Below are 20,511 nucleotides of genomic sequence, written 5' to 3' on the forward strand. Positions count from 1 at the left end.
TATACCTCATTCAGCATCTTGACCAGAATGCCATGTCGACGCTCCCGACTGCGTCCTGCTCGCGACCGTGACCGGACCAGACCACTACTGAACTGCTCTCAACGACTACTACTGTACTGCCCGCAACTAGACAGAGCTACACACTCGCAACGACTGACTGACAGACTGAGAACCGCTCGCAACACTCGCGCGGTCAAGCGCATACTCTCTGGTCACAGATGCTACAATGCCTCGCCATCGCTGCTATGTTACATACGTGTTTCAATGGAATGCCGTTATGTACAATTGCACTTTAGACACATCAAGCAAAATGCTAGGTCAAAACACTGATTATCATGGACAGTATTTAAGTGTACACATATGTAGCTCCAGAGTGAGTGAACATAGCTGCATTGGAGTTACACATTTATACATGCATATTTTATATATGTTTTGCATGACAATCAGTGTTAGATTTGGCATTTTGGTTGTAGTAGCCACTTAAGATGAAGCTGTGATAATATTCCATGACTGTGCCTATATGTATTCTGTGGGTGCGCAGTAATATGACTATCACGATATGTCCATGATGATAAAGCCTTTAGAGCTTCAAAATTGACTGCTGTAAATGAAAATCATCAAATGCTGCTGCCTGGAGTTAATTTCAAAATAAACAGAGTAAATAGCCTTGTGGGCAAAACTTCAGGAGGAGAGTAACTTTTGTATGATGTGTCACTGCAAATTAGCACAATGAAACTAGAATCATACATAGAAAGAACTTCTACAACATTGTACAAAAGTTAACTGAAAGACATATGCAATGTTATGAACAAAATGACAGTTTCATTCAGAGATAATACTACTAACTTGGCTGATTCAGGGCACTTGGGGTCATTTCATTAAAATTATTCTAAAAAAATTCTAAATAATGGACTTCATGACCATTGTTTTTTAAGTTTCTTCATTCCATTATATCTCTCCTTAATAGTTCTATATTCAAAACAATGAAAATTCCAACTACCGATTAATTTCAAATATGTGTTTGGCAAAATAATTTTAATTTATCACCAAGCTCCAGACAAATTTTTTCACCATATCTAGTTTTTAAATATTCACAGATAGTAATGTAATATGTTATTTACTTACAGCTCACTAATCTTTTAAACAAATTAGAACTGTTTACATCATTCAGCTTTGTCAGTAGCTTACATAGCTTATAAATGTATTAAACATAAGGATTATTAATGTTCTAAATAATGATGAATATGACTATTATATGGAACAAATTTAAATGTGACTAAGATATTTTTGTTGGGAGAAATATTAAAGTGAAAGATAAACAAGTTTCACATAATGTTTGCAAATATTATTTTAAACCATCTTCAGTTATAGAACATATGAAAAGTATGAAACATAATGCTTATGGAGAAGAAGAGACGTTTGAGGAAACTGATATAGAAATATGGGAACAAACAGAAAAGTCGAATTCTCTCCTTTTTATAACTGTACGAAAATAACGAATTATGAACTTATCATTTACCAACAAATAATTTACCAGAAATATTAGAAAATTACATTAAAATTAATATACTTTTTCAAATTTCTCACTCAATAACAAAGAAATCTAAATCGATCTATTTAGACAGCAGAGAAATCAATAAAAAGCAACTACTAAATTTATAATGACATAGCAAACATAGATTTTATTTTTGTACTAGAAGACACAAAAACTTATTTCAGCTTCAGTTTATTAAATTTTATTAACTTGTAAGTTAAGTTAATTTTAATTTCCATAAAGCATTGTATCAAAATTTCCTACATTATTCTTTTATCAAAATTTCCTACAATATTCTTTTATCAAAATAAAATGAGAATTATTTCTTAACTTGTTTATTTATGAAATTTTAGATGACTATATCTCTTATTTTCTGATTATACTCTAATTGTATCTTTTCTTTCTTTTCACTCTCAATTGATCTTAGCATAGATTCACTGTTCAAATTTTGAATATTTTTATAGCTGAAAATGAAATCCTTTACCTACATTACTGTGCTTTTATCATTTCTCTCAAAATAATAACCTTAGATGCAGTTGAAGTCAAATCTGTATTTATTATTTCATTTCTCATCAGTCCATTCACCTCCCTATCATCGATATATATCACAGTATTCATACCAAAATATCTAAAATTTTTTCCTAGCTTATCCAGCCTGTCATATGACATAAGATTTGCATTTGTTGTGGTGAATGCAGCTGGAAACAAAATTGTAGCTCCATTATTTTCCACATAATAATCTTTGAAATAGGACTTCTGCCTACCACATGCTCATTAATAAAATTTATATTCAAATTATCTAATTTGCCATCCAACAGTGTCTCAAAAATAGTTGTAAATCTGTCACATATTCAGTTTTCTCACAATTTGGCATTGTGCATTGTCTAAATTTTTCCAATGATGAGTTTAGACAATTCCTAGCTTGTTTTTTTGGATTTTGTTGTATTCTATCAGGATCTAAATCAATATGCAATTTTTCTTTAACTGTTTTGATATATATCTCATTGGCTTCAAAATCATGAGGACTAGTTTGTAATTTTATTTTCATAAAGTCTTTTACACAATTTTGAAACAACTTATCTTTTCTTACTACAGTTCCATACTTTTTCATAGAATTCTAAAATCTTATATTCTTTTCCTACAGATTTCTTTACTTCATCACTTACCAGGTACCAATAAAACTTCTTTTGTCATCATTGTGATTACATTTATTTGTTTTCTCTTCTGCACATTTGACATATAAATGAAGTATTAGATTTTCATTTTTATTGATCTTTATCCATAATGGCAAAACAGGATGATACAATCCTCTTGATGCTAATAACTTACATTCTACAAACCTATACAATCTTTTACAATAGTCTCTTGGTTTATATATTTTTGTGTCCTGTCATTCTGGATAATAATGGTAATATTGCACACCCGGATAAAGACTACAAACATCATCACATCTTATTGTTATGTTAACACCATCAGCTTTAGCTCTCAATGTTATTGTGTTAGTTTGACCACCATAAAAAGCATCTGTTGGATTCAAAGCTTTAACAACTTCAGATAATTGTTTGAGCTTCTTAAGTTTTTATATGGTGCTGAGTTGATACAATTACATCCCTAAATTTTTACTAAATTATAACCTGAATTCCGCATTTTATTAGTTCTTGATAAATCTTTTGATATAGTTCATCAATTAATTCTTTATTCTGTTGTTAATTATCTCACATTTAAAACATTTTTTCAACCATGCCAATAACAGCCATGGTATTGATAAACAGTATTGGTTTCTTTATCAAAGCCATCTACTTTAGCTCCAGCTGTATTTACTTCACCATCATTTGCAGCATGTTGAATACAGATTTTGTCTAGAATTTTCTTTTATTCTTTATCCAATACATCAATGCTTCCCTCAAGATCTGTATATACCTGTACAAACTCTGGCAATTGTTAAATAAAATATTGGATGTATTTAGCTACTTCTAGGAACACTTAGTTGTAAGCAGCCTATTCTCAATGTATATACTTCAGAATTACTATCATTATTAATTTCTTTTGATCAAATTGAACTCATAATTTTCTTCAACATTTTCACTATTCAATTTGAGAAACAGTTGGCAACACAATAATATTCGACATCAGGAACTGGCAATATTTAATTTTCATTTTTCTTTGTATTGAACAAATATAGGTTGTAACCTCTCTTCCATTCATTCAAATCAAACGTTTTCGTGGAGCTACTAAGAGAGCATTGGGATAAATGGTTTTATTGTTTTTTCAGCACAATGCTGCAGAATGAATTGTGGATGATAGCCATTAGGAAAATGAGTTATAAATATGTTGTTCTTATTTTTATCAGATGTCATCTGCCTATGGAATTCATAATTCATCTTATTATAAAAAATATCACCATTATGATTGTGAGCTATTGTAGGATTTAGAATATGTATAACAGTTTCTTGTTGAGCTTCATAATCCAACAATGTATGTTGTTCAGTATATTTACACAGAATTGTCTTTGATATTCCGTTTTCACAACAGTTAAACTGTTTTCCTGTAACTGTTTTGTAACATTCTCAGCACTGGAAAATGTAATAAGTTTGGAAGTCTTCATTAATATAAGAATCGTCTTTACTGCAATTTTGAGAACCATTGATTATAAAATCCTCACCAAAGTTTCTTTCACAATACGTTTTAGCCGTTTGTATTGTATGTAACATTTATGATTTCTAATTTTTACTATGTGGGTACAGTTTCTACATTGTTCAAAACTGCATTTATATTCTTTAGATCTCAAACAAATGCACTTACATTCATGACGTTTGTAACCTGTATCAAAAACTTCTTGGTAATTTTTTAAGCATTCTTCATTATAACAGTATCTATTGCAGTTTTCACAATATAACTTATTTCCACAGTACTGTGTTGTGTGTACAGTACACAGACTTTTCTCTCTGTTTTACTGCTGGGCATGTTCTTGTTGTGATACAGCTTATTACATATACTACAATAATATGATGATCCTAATGAAGCTAACATACTGTTAACAACATCAAAAAGGTTGTGAGTTTTATACAGATTATCTTTATTGCTTTATTGGGACTATGATAGATAACTGAATTGAAATTTTCTGCTTCTTTGTTGTAGTCTCCTAGTTGTTTACTGTTTATTGGTTTTGTAACTTGTATTTATCTCCTCTAATTTTCTTAATCTCACCTGTAGACAGTTGTCTTAGTAGTATAATACTTGTATGGTAGCTTAGTGTCGCTGTTATTGCTCTAGGACAACATAGATTATCATTATTTTAATTCTTGTAATATATTGTTTGTCATTTTTATTATCAGATAAATTTATTGTTACGTCCACCATTATATATATATTGTGTGTGTGTGTGTGTGTGTGTGATTTTATTGCACAAAACGTGAAGAGATTGTTTAGTTCTACCTATGTCTTGTATCTTGTAGAAATTGGTTAAAACATTTTTGGAACTGCAGGTCTGTATTCAATTTATCCTCTTTTCAAAATTTAGTTCTTCTTTTAGCTATTTGCACCATAGAATTGAGTGAATTCGTTACATAATCTCAGTTCTCTCTAATGGTATTTAATTTACTATTATCAGCATTATTAAATATAATTTTATAGTTAACAGATAAAGCCTTAAATTTTTCATTAAATTGAGATCTAATTTCTTTAACCTCAGATAAATCATTTTTAGATTTAGCCCTCTTTTCCTTGCTGAAAAAGTTTACTTGTGAAAGGATAAATTTGATTTACTCTCACTATTTTTTATTGTCTCATTGGTCGAGTTTTTTCAATGACGTCACCCTGAAATCTCTAAAAATAATTTATATTGGACACTGGTTTTTGGGTGGAATGGAAATTCTAGTAACACAGCTGAAACAATTAATTCTAATTTCCCTAATTTATAATAGTCTCTAATACCAAGGTTTTAGCTAAGTTCTGTGATCATCTACTTTCATATTATTGAGACTTCTTGTAGAGATACATAAATTATGTAATGTAATTAAATTAATTGAGTCATCTTTCTTTCATCTGCTGCATCTAGTTTAATTATTTTTTCTACAATGATCATAAAGTTGAGCAAGCATAAACTTCCTGAACTAAGCTTTAATTTAGTTACTATTATTTATGTAAATACATTTTTGAACTTTTTGAAAAACAAGAATTTCATAAAATAGCAAATGCAATAATTAAGTAATTTTCATTTTTTATTAATTTTATTTGACATGTACCATTGTTTACAATAATCCTGAAGACAAATCATGCATCTACTTGAGAATTTGTCCCTAGAGGTAGGATTTAAGTGAAAACATCCTATTATGAATCAGGTCCTATTTTTTGTAATATCCAGAGGACCACTATGAATCCCAATGGCTTCAGTAAGTTACTGTCTTTGAATGAAATTGCCATTTTATTCGTAACATTGCATATTTCTTTCAGTTACCTTTTGCATTATGCTGCGGCAGTTCTTTCTACATATGGTCCAAGTTCGATCGAACTAAGTTATTAGGCAGTGGCACATAATTCGAAAGTTACTCTCGTCCTTTAGTTTTTCATTCAGCTTATGAGGGGTGATCAAAAAGTTCTCATTTGAGGGCCTTTCTGCAGCATGAAAGCAATGTAGCGCGTCTCTGAAGTGGGAACGTATTAACCGACCTGTAGGCAAGGGATTAGTGTGGCGCAATGCGGAAACACCAACTATGGCGACGTTATTACCAAATGCGTCCGAACAGGACCAACGTGCTATTATTATTTCCTTGGCTGCCGGAGTAGAAATACCGGCAGACATCCACCGGAGTATAAATAATTCCTATGGGGCACCATGTCTGTCAAAAACCACCGTTGTGTAATGGTGATACAAGGGATGTTGCTGTTTTATGACAGTGCACTTCCCCATAATACAAATGTCGTAATGCAGAAGTTATACCAACTCAGGTGGGAAACAGTCGAACATCCGCCTATAGTCCTGAGCTCACTCCATGCGATTCCCACACTTTCGTTCACTTGAAAATGGCCTTAATAGCCCGATGATTCTCGACGGACGAGGATATGCAGCAGGCCGTATAGGACTTCTTCATACAGCAGGATACATTCTTTTGCGATACGAGTATCTCCAACGTGGTGTGTCGGTGGGGTGTTCTCCTTAATGGTCACGGCTCATTTGCCTCATTGGCATACCGATTCTGAAGTGTACGGCTTCCGAACGGAAACGTTTTTCTTTGCGTCTTATAGTTGGGCGCCAAACGGCTCTGAGCACTACGGGACTTAACTACTGTGGTCATCAGTCCCCTAGATCTTAGAACTACTTAAACCTAACTAACCTGAGGACATCACACACATCCATGCCCGAGGCAGGATTCGAACCGGTGACCGTAGCGGTCGCTGCGGCTTATAGTTGTTCTAGATGACTACAAGCATGAGATAAACTTCTTTCCCTTATCAACAGTGTAAGTAAACCCTATAGATGTTCAACTTGCGCTAACCTCTTCAACTTGTGCTAACCCCGTTGCTCCTGCAGCGGCAGGAGGCGAGCGACCAGAGCTGGAGCGTATGGTGAGCGTCCGCAGCGAGGCTTCTTCAATGGCGGGCAGCGAAGGGGGCCCCGTCGAGGTGCAGCCAGAGGCTCCAGAGGAGAAGGTGCCCGACGTGGGGCTGACCACCGTGGTGCGCCTCAACGCGCCGGAGTGGCACCTGCTGGTCACCGGCACAGTTGCCGCGCTCATCGCCGGCGCTGCCTTCCCACTTTTCGCTGTCTTCTTCGGGGACGTGCTCGGAGTAAGCATGAGGGCCACACTGCGCTTCTTGGGACACATTACAACATCAAATTAAGCTGTTAAGTTTCGTGAGGACTGGAACTGACACTCCCACTGTGTTGGAAACATAAAAACAGCAGTCAAAAAAATAATCACACACTGGAGACCCGCTAATACCGCGTAACACCGCACCCAAGCGTGGTAGTAGCCTCTGTTCGTCGAGGAAATTAGTCCGTAAATTTCTCTAGGTAAGTTATATTCATTTGAAGCCATTCATTGATGAACAGATCACGCATAGCTACCTACTTACCTTCATGTTCATGGCTACATTTCACCCTCTGTACGAAATAGGCCCTAGTCCCCGACAGACTCTATGGTATGAATATCCAATGGGCTAGCGTGCCGCTGGAGGTGCAGTATGATGTCCGAGAGTTTGTTAAATCAGGGATGTATGCATGCAGCAACATCGAACACAACTGTAGTCATCTCGAAGACAGGAGTGTCCTCCGTACACTCACTATGAAGATGTGGAATAAGATGTAGCACCTGGTCATCGCGAATGTTGGAATAAACACCCTGGTTTATGTTCTACAGTAGCCGGAATGAGTTGACCCAACTCATGGCATGGGCCCCTGAAACATCACAAGACTCTTCACACTGCGGAATAAACCCCTCATTGGGCTTCGGTGTACTCGATTGTTTTCAATATTTGAAAGGGGCAAAATACCACAACTACTCTCCAGTTTCTGTGCTGTTTAGACCACTGAATACTTGCCGCTGTGAGCAGTGGTCTTTAGCTAGGGTTTAGGGTTGTTTCTGTCTCCAGTCTTCTGACTAGTTTGAGGCGGCCCACCACGAATTTCTCTCCTGTGCTCTTGGATGTATTAGCTGTTGAGTTGATTATGCAATATTTCTCCCCGTTATCAGTGCTTGCTTTCTTCGGTATTGTGTGGGCGATATTTTTCGGAAAGTCTGATTGTATATTTCCTGATTCATAGCGTGTACAACCAGCCTGAATACTGGTCTGCTTACCCCATGTCCTGCTGATTCTAGAAATTCCAAAGGAATGTAATCTATGCCTTCTACTTTATTTGATCGCCAGTTAAACTCTGTTAATCTAATAATGGATCCCCCTATCTTCCATTTGCACTCCCATTTCTTCTTCTATCATGTTGTCGGACGGCCCTCATCCTTATAGAGGACTTTAATATACTCTTTCCACAGTCACTTATATTGCTACATTCCTGGCTTTTTCTGAACATTTTTAAACTTCCCTCTTCCGTCGATAAGTTTAAGTATTTATTCTGTTGCCTAAGGTATCTTCGTAGTTACTTTCCTTGTAGATGTATTTGTTCGTCTAACTTTTATGATTATCCTTTTTAGAGTTGTCCATTCGTGTTCTGAACTACATACTACTGTTATTCACTGTCGTAGTATGTATACTCTTAGGGAGCTTAAAGTGAACATCATCACACCTCAGGAATTCAGCAGCTCACTTCTTTCCATATTTATTCTTCTGTGTCGTGCTATCCAGACGGACGCTATGGTTGCTGGTCCTACACTACGCTCCCAGACGTTTGTTCGACGTGGGTGTGACCCACCATGACTGACTGGCCCGACCGCCACACATTTATGCTCCCACACAACTGAAGCGGATTTTTATTCTGTAAATGTACTTCCGAAGTTAACATGTAACTGACGGCAAATTAGGTGTACTTAATTGTCACACTACTCTCCTTAACATAACGTTCTCAAATGGCTTAGGAAACTTTGGCGGAAAAGGAACTGGCCGATAATTTTCTACGTAATCTTTTGCACCTATTTTATTTAGTAATTTCACTAACGAGTATTTCAATCTCTCATGAAACTGGCCCATCAGTAAGACACGTTACACAGGTGACGGGGCAAATATACTAATGTACTCATTGATCTTCATAATCCTACTTGAAATTTCATCATATCCCATCGAGTCCTTACTCTCTAACGGTGTAATAAGGGACTCGAGTTCATCTTTTGTTTCCTGTAGCTGCATATGAGGTAGTTGTCTCGCAACAACAGATTTTAAGGGTTCTACATGTTTACCTGCACCAGTGAAATGTTGATTTAATTTGCAACTATTGATATTTGCGACTCTTGACAAGCATTGGTTATTAAATATTATGCACAACTGTTTCATTATCCCTCAAGAGAGGGGTAATATGCAGAACACCCACATTCTGCCCCGATACCTCGTTCTCAATTGACCGTATACACTGTGCACCACAATTAAAGGATAAATTTGTCGAAACCCCATAATTGCCTGCCCCGTATCAGTTCTAAACTGGTCTCAGAGGTGCTTACAACCTTCATATGTAATGGTGCAAAAGCGTATCGGGTTGCGACATCATCCTTGGGTTCAGAAATTCATGTGAGCTGTAAGACAGGGTAAGGATCACACATTGACACTAAATTTCAACATAATACTACCCAACCTCACCGTCGACATGTGAGACGGTGGTCACGACCTCTCTCACCACCATTTCAACCCTTTGCTTGACGCCTCTGCAATGTAGGTCAGAACCGCGACGCCCAACTTTGATATCACGCGGGTTTCTTGTAGGTGGCCGAGGGAAACATTTCAGACACTCCACCAGTCAGAAACGACACGAAAAGGCACTAAGGTGTATCATAAAAGACGTTTATGAAACCACCCCTACCCTTGGTGCGTTGATTCCCACAAATTTCGCAGTCGAAAACGAAATTTCAGGGTATTGCGAGTAACAGGACGACGAAATTAACAACTTATGGCACAGCTGGCACAAAAAGGCCGATTGGACCCTTCACTAAAGGACATCGTGGGCAAGCAACCCCATTGATCGTAATCGCACCCCTTTGGAGTGCAGTGTGGCAGCAATTTTTGTATGACGTAGGGTGTGTCCTACATATTACCTGCTTCTACTACTATGGGAAGTTCCTCTCCGTATGTAATTGAAACAGGCGCCTTGAAGTAGTCGTTGCGATCTAGAAATTTAAAAAAATGTATTTCTGTTTGCCACTGAAAATAGATATTTGACCCTGAACCGGTCCTGATAATATCTCGGTACATAACCTGGTGTTAGAAAAGGTAAGGCCAATAGATTTGACTTTGCGATTGATATTCAAAGCAAGACTAAAGAAAAATCAAGACCCGTTCACAGGATTTGCCGCCTTGAAAAAAGCATTATGATGCAGGATGTTCGAAATCCTGAGGAAAATAAGGGTAAGCTATCGGGAAAGGCGGGCACTATACAATATGTACAAGAACCAGGGGGAAACAATAAGAGTGGGAGACTAAGAAGAAAGTGTTCGGGTTAATAAGGGTGTAAGACTAAGACACTTTCGTCGCTACTGCTCTGTCTGAATATGGAAGAAGCAATGACGGAAATGAAAGAAATTGACGGTGAAAGGAAATCAATGATAAGATTCGCTGGTGGCATTGCTATCCTAAGTGAAAGTGAAGAAGAGTTACAAGATCTGCTTAATGGAATGAACAGTTTAACGAGTAAAGCATTCAGAGTAAATCTAAGAAAGACGAAAATGATGGGAAGTAGCGGGAACGAGAATATCAAGAAAGGTAACAACAGAATTGACTATTACGAACTAGATGAAATCAAGGAAATCTGCTACCTAGGCAGCAAAATAACCCATGACGGACGGAGCAAGGGGTAGATAAAAAGCAGACTAGCATTGGGAAAAAGGGCATTTATGGCTAAGAGGAGTCTACTAGTATCAAACATAGGCCTTAATTTGAGGAAGAAATTTCTGAAAATGTACGTTTGGAGCACAGCATTTTATCGCAGTGAAACGTCGACTGTGGTAAAACCAAAACAGAAAGTACTCGAAGCACTAGACATGTCGTTCTACAGATGAATGTTGAAAGTTAGTTGGGCTGATAAGGTAAGGAATGAGGAGGTTCTCCGCGGTTAGGACAGGAAAGGAATATGTGGAAAACACTGACAAGTAGAAGGGAAAGGATGATAGGACATCTGTTAAGACATCAATAAATGACTTCCATGGTATTAGAGGGAGCTGTAGAGGGCAAAAACTATAGCGGAACACAGAGAATCGAGTACAGTCAGCTAATAATTGAGGACATAAGTTGCAAGCGCTACTCTGCGATGAAGAGGTTGCCACAGGAGAGAAATTCGTGACGGGCCTCATCAGATCGGTCAGAAGACCGATGACTCATATTTGTAGCTATTTTTATGTGAAAAATGTGTTAAACATCTAAAAAGAAAAACACAAAATATATGTTATCTGAAACAGACTCTAAATCACCACACAAAAATTTCTGTGTAAAGTTTGGCAACTTGTTGCAGCATCTGTGATATCTCATGTTGTGGTGTACAGGTTCTTTCGCTCCCAGATCCTGAAGACGTCCGCAGCCAGGCCAACTGGTACAGTGTGCTGTTCTTCGTTATCGCTATCCTCGCGTCCACGGGATATTTCCTCCAGGTAAGTGAGAGATTACTGCACAACAGTACGAGACGACTTTTTTAGTCACCATAGCTTTCGTCTGACCGCCTTCCATCCCGTCCAGGCACATATATTTAGTTTTTCCGTCATTACCATAAATCGGTTAAGCGAAATGCTGCTAAAGTTCCTTCAAAAAATGGTGTGACCGACATCATTCTCCTTCTTTTCCCAGCAGGAATTTGTGCTCCTTGTATAAAGATCCCGTGCTCGATTAAAAAAAATACTTAATTAAAATACGTAGATGTCAAGGTTAAAATCTGTACTTATCAAAATTAAAAAACAGTAAAATTATCATTTTTATGCGATCTAAAAAACATAGGGCGATTTCTATATCTATGGCGCTGGTATAGACTTGTTTTCCTCTACGGTCTGCTTCCGTGGTTGCCGCCATTTCGTACTTGTGCCGCGATCCGCTCAGTCGTCTGACGTCCATCGCCGTGGGCAAGAGGGTCGCGCAGGAGGGCCCCGTCAACGACGCCAGGCGCTGCACGCATCTTCCGTCTTCTCCATCACGCACCATCTCTCATCCCTCGGCCTGGATCTCCACACGCAACAGTTGTTATCTTAGTAAGTCGTCATAAATGCTAAAATAGGCATTATGATTTCACTCGCTTTGCTCGTTGAGGATTAAATCCGGATCTTTATTTTTGTGGGTGTATATTTCAAATGGCTCTGAGCACTACGGGACTTAACATCTATGGTCGTCAGTCCCCTAGAACTTAGAACTACTTAAACCTAACTAACCTAAGGACATCACACAACACCCAGTCATCACGGTATATTTCAATTCCTTCCAAAATGTTAAGAAACCGTCCCTTATGAGCTCTATGCAGGATGTCTAAATTGTGTTCAATGTTCGTGACTGAGTGCTTTGAGGCAGCCATATGGGCCCCAAAAGCTGTTTTGTTTTGAGAGTAGGTGTGTTCCCTGAATCTGGTCTCAAAGTTCCTACCAGTCTGCCCTATATATTGTTTACAGTTGTCATTAAATTTGATCTTATACACACCTGAATCCTGAAATTTATTCCTACTCTTACACAGTTTGTGCCGGAGCTTCAATTTTAACGCGTTATTTGTTCGAAACCCTATTTTAACGTCGGAAAGCATCTTTCAATTTTATCTGTAATTCTTCCATTGTAAAATAAAGATCCGGATTTAATCCTCAACGAGCATAGCGAGTTAAATCATAACGCCTATTTTAGCATTTATGACGACTTACTAAGATGACAAATATTGCGTGTGGAGGTCCAGGCCGAGAGATGAGAGATGGCGCGCGGTGGAGAAGCCGGAAGATGCGTGCAGCGCCTGGCGTCGTTGACGGGGCCCTCCTGCGCGGCCCTCTTGCCCACGGCGATGGACGTCAGACGACTGAGCGGATCGCGCCACAACACCGAAATGGCGGCAACCACGGAAGCAGACCGTAGAGGAAAACAAGTCTATACCAGCGCCATAGATATAGAAATCGCCCTATGTTTTTTTAGATCGCATAAAAATGATAATTTTACTGTTTTTTAATTTTGATAAGTACAGATTTTAACCTTGACATCTTCGTATTTATTGAAGTATTTTTGGAGATAAAAGTTGATCAAAAAAATCTGCTGAATACAATATGTGCAAATGGAATGTAACAAATGCACCAGACGCCACGTGTCGGTAATAGTGTTATAATTAATATAAATGATGTGCATTCTGCCAACCAATTTCATGTGACGCAGCATGTGAAAGATGCTGGATCTGGACGGGTTACTGCTGTAACTGAAATATCAGGTACGTTCTGGTACATTTGATGTTGATGAGATAGGATGAAAAAGATTTGCTTTCGTGAAATAGTAAATTAGTATCATTATCGTTACAGATCTGAAGATGGTTCTGAATGAACCGAAGCCGGTCATATGAATAAAAATTTTTTTGCATTCAAGACGGATTATAAGTAACATTATACAATCACTGATTGCTGCTATTCCATCAGACATTATGTCTGTTTTTGCAAAAAAAGGGATAGGCAAACATGAGGAGGGAAGAGGAAAAATAGTAGGGAAAGACGGGTAGGGAAAGGAAAGGGAACCGTTGTGAGTTGGGATAGATGGGGTGAAATTATAGCTGGTAGGATAGGTAAATGTTAGGACAATTATCATTGTTTGGGAGAGGGAGACGGTTGGAACTTCAGTGAGAGAGGATCTGAAGACTCTATGGTTGTAGGGTTAGGGGAATGCGTCGGCGTGCAAGAAAGAGATATAGGACAGGAAATTAGAGGTGAGACGATAGGATTATTGTAGTCGAGTTTGCAGACGGTGCAGCTTGTTCGAAAGTGTTCGTTGTGAATGAGGAGAGGTCATAATTTGATGAGATTGTAAAGGAGATATGAGGGGAAGATGCTTTAGTCTATGATGAGCTTCCTGTTGGATGGTTAGTGGGTGAAGTTTCCACGTTAGTTGCCGGTCGAGAGTTAGTCCAATAAATTTTAGGATGTTACCTAACTGGATAGGACAGTTGTAAATGCTGTGGTAAAAGTCATGGAGGTGGAAGATGCCGGTCTTCCGTCCTATAATTTATGCTAGGCTTTTGGACGACCTGATGTTAAGGAGCCACTGGTTACATCAACAGGTAAGTTGATTGAGATGTATTTGAGGGAACTTTGGGAATTTTGGGATGCGGTTTGGTGGGGGAAATTTGGGCTTGTCGGCAGCGTAGAGGAGATAAGGGAGAAGTGAGAGGACGGAAGCTTGGGCCACGCCTGCAGTGGGAAAGAAAGTATAGGAATTGGTGTTGTTAAGAGTGACAATAAGGACTGCACTTGTGGTATAGAGGTAGCGTCTTCGATTTGCAATCAGAACGTCCTCGGTGTTGGGTCCGAACCTAGCCACCGTTTAAATTTAGAATAAAAATGGAGGGCGAAGACTTCCAGCATAAGGTTCAAATGGTTCAAATGGCTCTGAGCACTATGGGACTTAACACCTGTGGTCATCAGTCCCCTAGAACTTAGAACTACTTAAACCTAACCAACCTAGGAACATCACACACATCCATGCTCGAGGCAGGATTCGAACCTGCGACCGTAGCAGTCCCCCAGTTCCGGACTGAGCGCCTAGAACCGCTAGACCACCGCGGCCCGCCCGGCATAAGGCGCAAGCCTCACTCAGCCAGTGGCCTTGTCAAAGAGGACGGAGGAGCGGACAGAAGTTAGAGCACTCTCTTGCACTTCGGTTGGGTAACGGCCCAAAAAGCAGAAAAATCAACAATGATCAACGGCATGAGGATGCAGAAGGCAGTGTATCCCCCAGAATTAGAGACACGTCATCCAACGGATATGTAGCCTGTGTTTGAGAAAGTGTCATGATCATCTCTCCATTGGCAAAAGATTCCGGGTAGTCCCCCACTCACAGCTCCGGGAGGCGACTGCCAAGGGGGAGGTGACCATGAGTAAAAGCTTGAATAAACAATGAAAGGATAACGTCCTGCGAGTCGGGACGTGGGGTATCAGAAGTTTGAACGCGGTAGGAAAGTGAAATGGAAAGACGATAAGGATTTCTAGTCAGACGAGTATAGGGTAATATCAGGAGCAATAGAAAATCGTATAAAAGGAATAGAATTAATTGTGATTAGAGAGGTAGGCCAGGGATTGTGTTACTGTGAACAGTTCAGTGAAAGGGTTGTTTTCATTAGAATCGACAGCAAAGCAACACTGACATGTAATTTTAAAAATGCTGCGTCTACAACGTATGCCAGATGCCGAGAAAATTACCACAGCAAATCAGGAACTGTAAAACAATAACAGTATTGGATTGTATGTACGATGGCATTGTGTACGCTGTACAATCCTTCGCTGGAAATTTATCTGCAGTCCCAAATTTTCTTTTGCGTTTCCTCTTCGCGCCTTTTATCAAAATATGAGTGTTACGTACACTATATTGAGCACTTTACGGTTTACATGTAATGTAAGAAACATAAAAAATTAAAATAAAAGAAATACAATGGCTTCCCCATAGCGACTCCAACCAACGATACTCAGATTATCGTTCTGTATTTCATGCGCTGCGCCATCCTCTGGAAACTACGTTAACGTACACCGCCTATGTTCGACGGCATCGTGCTGCAGTAACCTCTCGATAACGGCAGGTCGTAACACTAGCAGTAGGAGAATGTCTGGCGGACGCGGATAACAGCGCGGTCGCAATGGAGCGATTTATCTGGCGACCAAAAGGTCATGACCATTGACTTTCGGGCCAAGGGTGGAAGCACTTCCGAAACAGATAAATCTGTAAGCTGTTCGAGTGCCGCCGTAGTTAAAGAATACCGTTCAGTGCTCTACAAAAGCAGCGCCGAGGGAGCTTGGTGCAGCACGGGCCATACTTGACATGGATGACCGACGGCTGTGGAGATGTGGACGGGGAAGTAGACGTGCAACTGTTGAGCAACTGACAGCCCAGATGAATCAACAGTGACTCAACAACCGTTCAGCGAATATTGATGCGTATGGGCCTCTGCGGCGGGAGCGTGGTTCATGCCCACACGCTGACTGCTGTTCATTGGCGACTAAGCCAGAAATTGGCAATCTAGTGCCGCAACTGGACTCCCGATGAGTGCCAACAGTTGGCTTTTTCAGATCTATCACGTTTAATGCTCCATCGACATGAAACGTCTGAAAGGTATCAACTTGCAACAATCGCCAGAAGAGTCCAAGCCGGAGGAGATAGCGTTGTGGTCTGGGGGAAGTTTTTGTGGCATTCCATGGGTGCCCTTGTCATCCTGAGAGACGCAATCTATCCATCTTTGAGAACCATGTGCATTCCTACCTGCAGTTTGTTTTTCCTTGGCACGATGGCATCTACCAGCAGGATTAGGTAAGATGTCACACATTCGCAGTGTACAAGCGTTGCTCGAAGAACACGAGGATGTGTTTACCGTACTGCCCTGGCCACCAAACCAAACCCTCCCCCTCCCCTGGATCATGCCGTTCGCGCTACGGACTCCCCATACCTGCCGGTACCTTCTAGAACCTCAATGACTTTCTTCATGCGCGTCTCGTAGCGGACCGCACTGCAAAAGATGGCGTTTGGAATTCAGAGTCACCTGGAATTTTCATCTGCAGGGAAAACAGTGGAGAACAGCGGAATAGTTTTGAGATTTCACGACAAGATTTATATGGTTCATACCTCGTCCTTCTCTTTTTTCATTTTTTATTACTTTTTTTTACACAGGACCGTCTTTAGCTTCAACTTCTTTTATTTCTAGGCAAGAACTGCATATACCACAAATCTGGACGATATTGGTGAAGACGAGCAGGCGCGGTCCCCGCTCGGCTGCTTAAAGGGGTAGACGAGGGCGAGCAGGCCAGCGTGTTTAACACCTGCCGTGGGGGCCGAAAGCTGTATCCCAACTCTTATCAGCAAAGCACAACGTGAATTTACGACGAAGCACAGTATGATTCGTTATTTCCCCGGGTTCTGTAGTAGCGTGTGCCGTTGGAGCTTGCGCTGTTATGTAGCAGTTTTTCCCTAAGCCATTGAACCTAAAGGTCACTTCTTTACTTCGTTTGCCGCCTTGTAACTGTACTCGTGGGTTGCAGATCTACACCTACGGAGTGGCCGGTGAGCGACTGACGACGCGGCTGCGACGGCTCGCCTTCTCGGCGATGCTGCGGCAGGAGGTAGCCTGGTTCGACGACAAGAACAACAGCACGGGAGCGCTCTGCGCCAGGCTGTCTGGAGACGCCGCCAGCGTGCAGGCGGTGAGTGAATTCCTATTCAAGCTCCAAGCTTCCCTCTAAAGGGAAGTGACTTAGCTCTAAAGGTTGAAACCTAATTGAGAATAAATAACATTGAATTATTGCAATTGCCGATTCTAGGACTAATAACAATATTTATCAGTTTATTAATGTATATCTGAACTGTATTATTCTGAAATATCAAATACTCCAATATCGCTTGTAAATCTCTATACTGATAACCGATTTCCACAGATCTGTGATGTCATCATCGGATCTGAATGTTTAATAAGCAAACATTCCGAACCAAGGCAGCTAACACATAATTATATGACCACATTTAAACACTGTGTACATTACTCAAGCATTAAAATACCCTCAGATGTAATACATACATCAGGCTGTGCTAGTCTCCTAGTGTACTCGTTCACGTAGGTGCGCAATGGCGACTGAGCTAGTACGATAGTTGCACAGATAGGTCTGTAAACAGTTGTTTACATTGCGGTACTCGACAGTCGATATGTACTCGCATAGATCTCGAACTACATGTGCCACATAAATTACTAGTATTTCTTCACTCCAATCCCATTAAAATTACTTTCGACAGAATTAGGTAACATTTTTAAAATTACAAATTATAGTTCCTGATAGTCTTTTTTTAAGTAGAATATCAAGTTATTGCATCCTACCATTACCAAATAATTCATTAAAACTGCAGTCTTCCGCAACATGTACACATCCAGCTAAAAATCCAAGATTTATTCAAATTTTAGGATTCGCAATCAGGGAAGACATCACGATCAATTCCTTTGGAACTAGTATTAGTCACTTACAGTAGACAAATTGGAGAACGATCTTAGGTATACGTATTCGGCAATTTAATAGATCTGTTCGACAAATAATGGCTCCAGTACGTTTCAGGAAGGCATAATTTATTCTATATCGCAACCAGACAAACCTTCTAGAGCAGATGCGTAGCTGCTCTTTGCATTCTCAGATTTACTGTCATTAGAATTTTTTATACTGACTTGCTTATGATGAACAGACAGTGATCTGGATGTGCACCGTGGAACACCACGTATACAGTACATTGTTTTATAAACCACCGAAGTTCCTGATTGTCTTTTTTTTTAGTAGAGTATCGAGATATTACACTATACCATTACCGAATAATCCATTAAAACTATAGTCTTCCACACCAAGTACACAGCCAGCTTAAAATGTAACACTTATATATTCTAATTTTCGGAGTCATAACCAGAAAAGACGTCACAATCATAACCATATGATCTAGCATTGGTCACCGCGCAGTGGAAAAGTTCCAGAATGGTTTTAGGGATATATATATGAAATACTTTATGAAATACTTTAATAGTTAATGGTCTAGGTCTGCTCCATAAGTAATAATAAACTATGGGGATACAGTTCTATAACGTTTTATCCGACCCGATGTCAGAAATACGCGTGACTCTTTCCCGTCTACTGTAAACAAGGAGACGATTATTCGCACCGATTACAGAAAACGACATCTGGGTAAACAAGGAAGCGCTTTCGGTCATATAGGGTAGCTACCCTTTCAACCACCTAATATACGCCTACAGAACATATTACATCCTTTAGACATCCACGCAACCACTAGTTATGTCTGTCCTTTGCATTATCATAATTATTCTCATTAGAGTTTTTTTTCCATTACTGTTAACACACAAATAAATCTCTGTGGAAAACGTTATGCTTTTGACGGTTTCAAAAAATGTTCAAATGTGTGTTAAATCTTATAGGACGTAACTGCTAAGGTCATCAGTCCCTAAGCTTACACACTACTTACCCTAAATTATCCTAAGGACAAACACACACATCCATGCCCGAGGGAGGACTCGAACCTCCGCCGCGACCAGCCGCACGGTCCATGACGGTTTCAGAAACCGTAAACAACAATCATTCTCAGAGTCTTGATTCAATAGCGTGTACCTGACCCCCAGCCTTAACATGTCTCACGAACCGACGACCATCTCATCCCTATCACACTGAGAGAGGAAATATTCGTTTCTATAGCGTACTAATTTATGAGGAATATACAGTAGTGGTTGAGAAAAATAAATCTGGTTCATTAGCAAAAAACTTTTCAAATATTTCTACAATCGGTGAACTATGACTGAAGAACCTTTCAGGATGGCAAAAAAGAGCTTTCGTCGATCCTGGACGATTCAGCAGTTATGGACATGACCTACCGTACCCAGTAGCGATGAGATATGGACTGGCGGGTGGGCGCGATTTCGGCGACCTTGATGATTAGGTTACGACAGCGACCATGAGCTGTCACACAGATCTAATGTTGTGGCAGTATTGTTTGTTGGCACCAACCCTAATTCGGCGATATCCTCGTTTGGCGGTATTGTGGAGAACAAAGTCCGGAACTGAGAGAAATATGCTTCTCATGCTTCAACATGGCACTCCCGAGTAATACTTACGTCGTCTTTGTTGAAGACCGTGTTTAGAATCTCCATGTAGTAGACAATAAAAATACACGCAGACAGAATACAAGTGTGTTTGTATTATTCTGTTGTAGCCACACACAGACATACATCCCTCCCTCCCCCCCCCCTCCCCCCACGCACATATATCGCAGTTACGCTATTTTGTGTGTTGGCTTCGAGCAGGGGTCCCCCACTGTCAGCTCACCAGCTGTAGAGAGAGAGCAGGAATAAGAAACGTAAGGACAACATTCTAGGCACTGATTAAACTCGACAACTGCAAAGAAAGAATACTGATTATATGTACTACTACAAAAAAAGAACTGACGGCATGAATATATAAATTACTGACATCACTCTGCCTCCACGATGAAACCATATAACAAAGATCGTGAGGGATCGCCTCCACCCAGTTTGGCATCTCGGACTCTAAACTCGGGCATTCAGAGCGAAACTTAAAACGAAAATTATTTGAAGAGTGATATCAGACGGGTGGAGTGAAAACTGAATGATGGTCGGCAATGAATCATTGTGTGTGGTT

At 39.7% G+C, this 20,511-nt stretch overlaps 1 protein-coding gene across 2 annotated transcripts in view; it reads left to right on the forward strand.

Moving 5' to 3' along the window:
- Positions 1 to 20,511, forward strand: part of LOC126174876 (ATP-dependent translocase ABCB1-like) — a 208,510-nt gene that overhangs the window by 143,608 nt on the left and 44,391 nt on the right. For both annotated transcript variants that reach the window (XM_049921289.1, XM_049921288.1), the window contains exons 14-16: positions 7,065 to 7,321; positions 11,668 to 11,772; positions 17,359 to 17,520. In XM_049921289.1, the coding sequence (XP_049777246.1) occupies positions 7,065 to 7,321; positions 11,668 to 11,772; positions 17,359 to 17,520 (524 nt within the window). The remainder of the gene's footprint in view (positions 1 to 7,064; positions 7,322 to 11,667; positions 11,773 to 17,358; positions 17,521 to 20,511) is intronic.

The sequence above is a fragment of the Schistocerca cancellata genome, chromosome 3 (genome assembly GCF_023864275.1).
Source record: "Schistocerca cancellata isolate TAMUIC-IGC-003103 chromosome 3, iqSchCanc2.1, whole genome shotgun sequence".
NCBI lineage: Eukaryota > Metazoa > Arthropoda > Insecta > Orthoptera > Acrididae > Schistocerca > Schistocerca cancellata.